The following is an 8,448-nucleotide window of genomic DNA, read 5'->3' as shown; positions in this document are numbered from 1 at the left end:
TAAGCAACAGCTTGTCATCTAGTAACTGCGACCTCCATACGATCAAAGCATGATGTTAGGTTACCATCTGTGGCTAAAAGTCAAGTTACTGAATGTTCAAATCCCCACAACAATGTATTCGGGACAGCCAGCTTTGTTGATGCGTCGAGTGTTCAGCTGTCTGTCATTTGCCTTCTCTCAAGCTTACTGCCACCATTCACAGAATTTAATGGAGACAAGCAGAGCTGCAGTGAAAAGTAATCTCTGAATAAAAGAAGCCCAGTGTCTTCCGTCTGCATGTAATTCCTCTGCTTGCTTCTGTTTCACAACGTTGCTGCTCTGCCAGCTTGCCTTGATGGAGGACACAATCAAGCCGTATGTGTGTGCGTTTGCAGGCCTGTGATACTGTACCAGTGGTATTATAGATAAGCTCTGGAGGTGGCTGATCACAGCCCCATCACCCAACGAAAACAATCATGTAAATCTTTGTGTATGCAGCTCTGTGGCTTTCCGTTTGAACCCTTTTTGCTACAGTCACCCACACACTCGCTGTGATCACATTCAGTCTTGACTCTGGGAATTTAGTGAAACGAATAAGATGTTTTTTAAAATGCAAATCGCAATTCACGATGAGAGAGGAACGCTTCCCCCCACCAGGGAGGGATTAGCTAAAGGAGATGCCATCAGCAGCAAGAGCTAGTTTGACATTTAACTGGGAATCAGAGGGTTCTCTCTGATCCACAGGAACTTCTGCAGGGACCTTTTACAGAACCTAGATTTAAGGGTTGGATGAACATTTGCCATTTTTGAGATGTACTTTTAAATAATGTTGAGCAAAGTGATTGGGTGTAGTTAATGGATGCACTGTGGTCACTAACCTTGTGTCATAAGAGTTACAATCCAGCATTTATCACATTATACAACGTGCCCAGAGATGACAGGATTCTGTGATATATAAATAAGATTGAATTGAGTGAAATTAGAGGATGACTGTTTCCCCTGATTGGTTGGAACAAATCGATAGGAGCCAATCAGCTGAGTTGATGGTTTTGAACGTAAGAACTGCTGGACAGTTTTTGATGACAGTGTTGTATTGAGAAACCTGAGATAGGATCAAGGTTTGGTAGCATATTTAAAAATATACAAATCAATCTACTAATTGAATGTGAATCCTTGCAACGTGCAGGTGAGATGAACAGTTTGTGGAATAGTTGATGCACACATGAGGCACCTCCTGCATTATTTGGGATTTTTTTTTGGAACATTTCTGTTTCTGGATAAGCTAAAGACTTTCAGAGCTTCCGTCAGCTTCCGTCAGCTTTTTGAAGTCTCGGCTCCTCTTTGCTTTTCACAGCTGTACCCACGATAGCTGAAGACTCCTTCCAGGGGAGTTTGGGAAGTCTTCTGGCTTTACAAGCTGGAAATTCATCTTGGAAAGCTACACCTGAGGTTTACAGGAAGGTCGAGGTGGCTGAGGGGAACTATTTGACATTACCACAGCTTTCCTAACTCCTTTTGCGATGCTGACTGTTGTCCCATTCAGCTAGCTGTGTCATTTTCATGCAGCAGTTGTGATTTTAAGTAATGTGCTTCATGACTTCCTCTTCCTCTGCAGAGCTGTTGCTATATACAGTATATGCAGTATTAATAAATTCTGTTCTGCACTAAACCTGACGCCCCGGTGTTGCATTCCCATCTCCTCCCATCATTGCATCAAAGTAGAACCAACATCCTTTGTGGCTGTCATTTTCATGTAGCTTCACTTGGGAAAAGAAACGTATACTCTGCATTTTTCGCACCACTAGTAGCATTATAAAAACTAATTTCTTGAGGCATACCAGGGAGGTGAGTGCCAAAATAAATGAAATAAAATAATTGCATGGAGTATAACGCTCCGGTGTATGCATTTCATGGTTAATGAGCCGTTTAAGTGTAGAGTACTTGTCAGAGTTGATTGTTTCTCATGCCAGGAAGAACCAGCGACTTACTAGTAAAGGGATTACAGTTTAATATTTTGAGGGGCTTCATGTGACTCTGAAGTAGGTTTACGTTGGGGATAAATGGAAATATCACTGTTCACTGTAGAATAATGGAAAAGAACAGTAAAATAACATTTGACTCTTTCAGACAGTTACAGTTGTGCCAATACTTCTTAAAAGAGGGAAAAAACGAGACAAATATGCCGTGTAATGGAATCATACAACTGATTGCACAGGCTTACAGTTGTGGTTCTAAATCAATCATTTCAAAACTGTGCCAAGGAAATGCAAAGGGAGTGATGGAGGAAGAATTTCACGGTAAGATAACTTTAACATCGGTCCAAACATTGATTGATTGAGGTTTGTTAAAATATCTGAAAAATCATCCAGAACATTCTTCGGCTGCGTTGGCAGACTTGTCTCTTCTGCCAGAAGGAGGGACAGAAAAATGAGAAAATACTTCAACATATTTATGGCAGTAATAAGAAAAAGCAATCACTCGTAAATGGTTAAAAGCCCCCTGCAGAAAACGAGACATAGATTACATTTTCTGTTAAGATTGAGGAAGAATTTCTATCTTATAAGATGGAAAAAGCAGAACATGTTTTTATTTGTAAAGGGGTGCAGCAGGAAGTTTTAGGGCCACAACAGCGTAGTTACTGTTGCAGCTGGTTGTGGAAAAAGCAGACATACTACTGTGAAGACTTTTGTTTTGGAGTGTGAACCTTTCTCACATGGATTGGCATCCAGAATAGTTTTGCTTTGGATGGCGTTCAGATCGGCTTTAGTCATTCCCATGTTGTGCTACATTACTGCGAAATGTACAAAGCTCTACATCAAACATAAGAGTGACAGTCAGTTTCTTCAGCCGAACTGAGCACATATTCAAAAGGGAAAATATGAACTACCTAATTTGACTTGCTTGCTAAAAATCAGCTTGTCAACAGACACTACAATTTACTGATGTTCCCTAAACGCCTCACGTGCAGACCAGTGTGTGACCAGAAATCACTTTGGAAAGTTTAGATAAAATTAGATTTACCCAATTAAAACCAAATTATTTTATCCACATTGGCTGTTTTCTATGAGTAGATTTTTTTTTAATGGTTGAAGCATTTCAAATGTCACAGCTGATCATGTTATTTAATTGTGGGAAGCCACAATTCTGATCATGATTATTATTCCATTACTTGTGCAGCGGTATGGCTGACATGTTCATTTTTCTCTCTTTTTCTTTCTAATCTTTTGTTTCTTTCCTATTTTTCGCTAATTTTGCTGTGCAGATGTGGAACCTGCATGTCAACAAACTGTATCTTATAAATGAAGTAAACAACAAACAAGCAAACAAACAAACAAAAAAACCTTACCGTATCCAGGATTCCCTAAATTGGAATAAATCATGTTCTGTTGGACACACTTCTTGTAGATTAGTCATGGAAAATGAGAACTGTGCAGGTTTTCCTTTTGTATCAAGCAACAGAAAAAAAATCAGCACAGATTTGTATTTCAAAGTTTTATTTCAATGTTGTCGAGAGTTTTGTCACTTTTTAGAAAAATAACAACTCAAATGTTTTGTAGATGTTCTGGCGTTTGTTAATGCAACTGAGATAATTTTGAATATCAAATAATTCTGCAGCACGTTCACATCCAAGTCCTGTTTGCAGTGTATCAACAGCTGTCTGCCTCGATCCCGTAGAGATCTTTCTACAGTAGGTGAATGAACTAGTGGACCGTCCAAACACTGCCACAGTCTTGGACAGCGTCCCTGCCTACCTCACTGGTCACTCGGCCAACACGGGAGGGTCGCCAGCTGATTCAATTCACCTGGACCTTCCAGGTTGTAAATGCTGGCTCAGGTGCTCACTGTGTCTCTCTCTTCCGTCCAACTGGCATCAATCTACTTTATGCACCTCCAACAGTTTCACAGCCCACATGACACACATCCGTTCGTTGCTTTTTGTTGCTGACGTTGCTGACTCTCACACTGCATTGCTGTTTTGTGGTAAATTTAGTTTGATTCGAGTGAATGTCTCGCGTGAACCTTGTCGTGGTCTTTGATCCAGATTGGGGACAACGTCATGGTAGTTGTGATGCTGAGTCATTTGAATGCACCGGATGGAGATGCCACGGGTAAAGTAACATGTCAGCGATTACTGTTTGAGTAAGTCGCCCTACACTGATCCCAAGAGGAGATACAATGTAGGATTTAACGTATAAAACATACTCATGAACGAAAGTAAAATGATTAAAATACACAACTTTTATCACATCGACTCACCAAATACTTATAATACTGTATTGAACAGAGATTCTTCCCAAAAGCTGCACCTCTGATCATGTTCTTACACTCATGTTTGCACTGCTGATGTTGTGTTGCAGCCATTCCATCTTTGTTGAGATTAATTCATCCCATCTGGCAGTGTGGTAATAAAATACAAACACCTTAGCATTAAACAGCTAATGATTTCCATGGTTAGCAACAAACTAATCAACTATCACGAGACAACTGAATTGTTTTTCTTTTTTTTAAACTGTGACGTTAACATCTGTCAGGAGTCTTTCACTGGCATCAGGTGTGTGCGGGTTGAACAATAGCAAAATTTAAAAGTTGTAACTTATCGGTGAGGGGCTTTAAAGTGGCTGCATGTGTGAGAGAGTTGTGAAATAGAGCGAGACCCTTTTACAGAAGTCAGGAGCAGAGCTGTTACTATATACAGTGTATACAGTGTTAAGAAACTCTGTTCTGCACTAAACCTGACGCCCAGGTGCTGCATTGTGCCATCATTGCATCAACATAGAAAGAACAACCTTTGTGGCTATCATTTGCATGTAGCTTCACTTGGGGGAAAAAAGAAATACTCTACTTTTTTCAGACCGCTAGTAGCATTATAAAAACTAATTTCTTGAGGAATACCAGGGAGATGAGTGCCAAAATAAATAAAATAAAAGAATATCGTTTTTTCTTTTTTTTAAAACTGTGACATTAACATCTGTCAGGAGTCTTTCACTGGCATCAGGTGTGTGTGTGTTGAACAATAGCACAATTGAAAAGTTGTAACTTATCGGTGAGGGCCTTTAAAGTGGCTGCATGTGTGAGAGAGTTGGGTGTGTGTTTGCTGAACCTGCTGATACAGCAGAGATACAGCAGGTGTAATAGAGCGAGACCCTTTTACAGAAGTCAGGAGCTAATGCACTGCAGAGCGAACACACACACACACACACACACACACACTTGTAGTCGTACATTTACATGCAGAGCCAGATGCTCTATGCTGCTGCTTCTGCAGAAAACACAACGTTAAACTGTTTTTGCTGCTGTAAATGGTGACACACACACTCACACACACACACACACAAACACACAGACTCTAGCTGGCATGTTTCCTAGTACACGATGCCAGAGGAGTTTCCACACATGGCTGAGAGTGTCTGAATGAGGAGAAGAGGACCAGAGAGGAAGAGGACGGTTGACACTGAGGGAAGAAGGGCGTGAAGGGTTAAACAGTTCTGAAAGAATCGATAAAGAGCGGGAGGAGGTGGTCTGGAAGAGACTGATGCTGTGAGGGAGGGCTTCCATCCATCGCTGGGATTAAAGAGGAAGTGCAGGGAGCGAAGAGGATGAGGAGGAAATGGCGAGCGGGAGGAGAGGAAGCGTGTTGACGGGAGGAGAGGATTAATCTGCTGGTCAGCAAACATGAGGTGAAGCCAGGAAGAAGCTCCCTCGCTTTACTCTTTAATCTCTTTCCACAGTCAGGAGCTCATTATTCAAATTCTGTGGACAACAAGTTCAAATTCAGAAATTTTCCGGCCAGTCTGGCTCTCCCGTTCGCTTCCAAGGGACCTTAGGTGGCGTTGTTTCTGAAGACCCAGTCACATAATCCTATTAGGCAAATGTATTTTCTTTGTAGCTCCCAGATGGTGGCCCCAACTTTCATCCCTGTTCCTTGTTCTTTGGGTCACACAAACATCATTAAAGTTCCGTTAAAGCCTCAAGCTTTGCCAAAACCAGATGTTTTCACTCTAATTTTTGCTCCCTGAGGGAAAGCAACACCGTGCAGTTGTTGGTTTATGCTGGTACATCAGCGTAAAACCAAAACGCAGCACAGAGATAAACCTTCTCTTAATTAAGAAGTTAAGCATGATTGGTGCAGTATTTATATTAGTGCAACCATAAGAGAAGTGTTGATTGTGTTTTGTGTTGAAGGCTGTGTTTTGTGCTGCTCTTCACTAGTGTTTCACAGGACGTGCTTCTAATATTAGATTAGTTTTAAGGACCAAATGTGTGTCAAATACTTAATGATATCAAATGAACTGTCACATACTAGAAGCTAAATCTTATTCCAATAATTCCTTATTCTGTCCTTCAGTGGGGGCGCGGTGGTTAGCACCGTTACCTCACAGCTAGAAGGTCGTCGGTTTGCGTCCTGGTGATTACACCCGGGATCTTTCTGCATGGAGTCTCCATGTTCTCCCCGTGCAGCGTGGGTTCTCTCCGGGTTCTCCAGCTTCCTCCCACATTCCAAAAGCATGTTGAGGTTAATTGGTGATTCTAAATTGTCCGTAGGTGTGAATGTGAGTGTGTTTGGTTGTCTGTCTCTAAGTGTAGCCCTGTGATAGACTGGTGACCTGTCCAGGGTGTCCCCTGCCTTCACCCTGAGTCAGCTGGGATAGACTCCAGCCCCCCACGAACCTAGTGAGGAGTAAGTGGTGAATGGATAATGGATGGATGGATGTTCAATAATTATTAACATTTATTCAAATGATTTTTTATGATATATTTTTCAGCTTTTCCATCCGGCCCTACTTTAGCTCCATTAAACTAAACAACAATACAGCATAACCGATCCAGTGAGGGTCTTCTTCCTCTACCTCCTGAACAACAAACACAAAACTGTGAGTCAGGACAAATATCAGTGTTTACTCTTTCAATTACTTTTGAAAAAATAGCTCATTGCAAATTACTTTTGAACGTGAGTCTGTTGGAGCGCAGTGGTTTTCTTGGTGTGGTTGGTGGTGTTGCACTTTGACATACATCGACTTCAGCCTGAAGTTGCGGCGGCTGCTGTTTGGTTTTAACACTGTCGAAACAGGTGGATGATAATGGACTGTTCGCTGGCAGGTTTTGCACCCTCAGTTTGAACCATCGTAAGGCCTTCACTGCAGAAACTGCAGAGTTTGAATAAACCTCTGAGAACCTGCTGGCTGTGAAATGACTTGAAGAGGAGGAGGAAGAGGGAGGAGTGTAAAGGTTCTGCTTGATGATTGTCGCAGTGTGTTGGCAGACCCTCAACCTCTGCCCAGAAACACACACACATTTCTGCCTCTATCTTTGTGAGGACTAACGTAATACATTTCCAATGAACGTTACGAAATTATTAACCGGAATCCTGAAACCAAGTCTGAAAACAACAACATCACTCTGACAGTACAGCACAGATGTCCTCAAGTTCTTAAACTGGTCTTAAAAAAGATAGACACACACACACACACACACACACACACCGTTGGTTTGATGACATAATAAAGTGGTCCCTGAAATGAGTACTGTGGTTCACAAGAGGCTGCGTTCTACTGACACCATCACACTGAAACAGAACCTGACGTCTGAAGGAGCTCAGAACGCTGGCAGCTGCGTTCCCCTCAATTAACCTGTTTCTTTCTTTGCTTTCTCCACCTGCCTTCACTTCTCTGTATATTTTCTCTCTCTGTCTTCTGCTGCCTGTCTGACTCTTCATGTCTGTCTCAGTTCATTTCACCTCTTAGCTGCTCAGTCGGCATGTCAGCAGCAACGCTTCAGTTGTTGAAGTCAGGTGATTATTAGGTTTGGGACCAACATTTACCAAATATTGAACACAGCAGTTGCTTGTATATTAGACAACCTTGACTATGAGGTCACTGCCATCACACCCCCCCACATTTCCGACATCTATCTTGAGAATATGACACTTTTATAGTCCTCCTGTTGGGAAATGTTTCTCTGAGACCCCATTAATCCAAGGAGAAGATGTTCCTCATTATCGAAGGCTTTTCCTCCATATATGTGAAACATGAGATGCAGTAATATGTGAAACCCACATTAATACATCTTGTCCATCAGTCAGACTCTATCTCTCCTGTCAGGCTATTGAAGTGTTGAATGTGTTCCTCATTTTAAAAATCCAAGTAGGACCCATTCAAACCGTGGTCAACCTGAACAGAACCTAACAGTGCATGAACACCTCTCCAGGTTGATGCTCTTTTTATCAATCAGGCTCATTTTGCAATTAAAGTGCTCGCAGGCCACCAGTATAAGCTGTGGTTGTGCTGGATAAACATCTGCTGTCTCTGCTTTTGCTCTCAGGTGACGGGACGCTCAGAGTTTGGGATGTGAAGGGCGCTGCGTGCCGATTGGCCGTTCCAGCACACAAGGCTGAAATCCTCAGCTGTGATTGGTGCAAATATGACCAGGTACCTGCCAGACTTCAGCTGTCTTTATTGTGTTTTTATCCCC

General features: G+C 42.0%; 1 protein-coding gene across 1 annotated transcript in view; it reads left to right on the top strand.

Annotated features, from left to right (window-relative positions):
* The window catches only part of pex7 (peroxisomal biogenesis factor 7), a 75,098-nt gene that overhangs the window by 25,980 nt on the left and 40,670 nt on the right, over nucleotides 1-8,448 (top strand). Inside the window, exon 7 of the mRNA XM_008298102.1 lies at nucleotides 8,299-8,405. Within this exon, the coding sequence (XP_008296324.1) occupies nucleotides 8,299-8,405 (107 nt within the window). The remainder of the gene's footprint in view (nucleotides 1-8,298; nucleotides 8,406-8,448) is intronic.

Source organism: Stegastes partitus, unplaced genomic scaffold (genome assembly GCF_000690725.1).
Source record: "Stegastes partitus isolate 25-593 unplaced genomic scaffold, Stegastes_partitus-1.0.2 Scaffold1282, whole genome shotgun sequence".
In the NCBI taxonomy this organism is placed as follows: Eukaryota; Metazoa; Chordata; class Actinopteri; family Pomacentridae; genus Stegastes; species Stegastes partitus.
The sequence above is the reverse complement of the archived record's forward strand: the minus strand, read 5'-3'. Positions and strand labels throughout refer to the sequence as shown.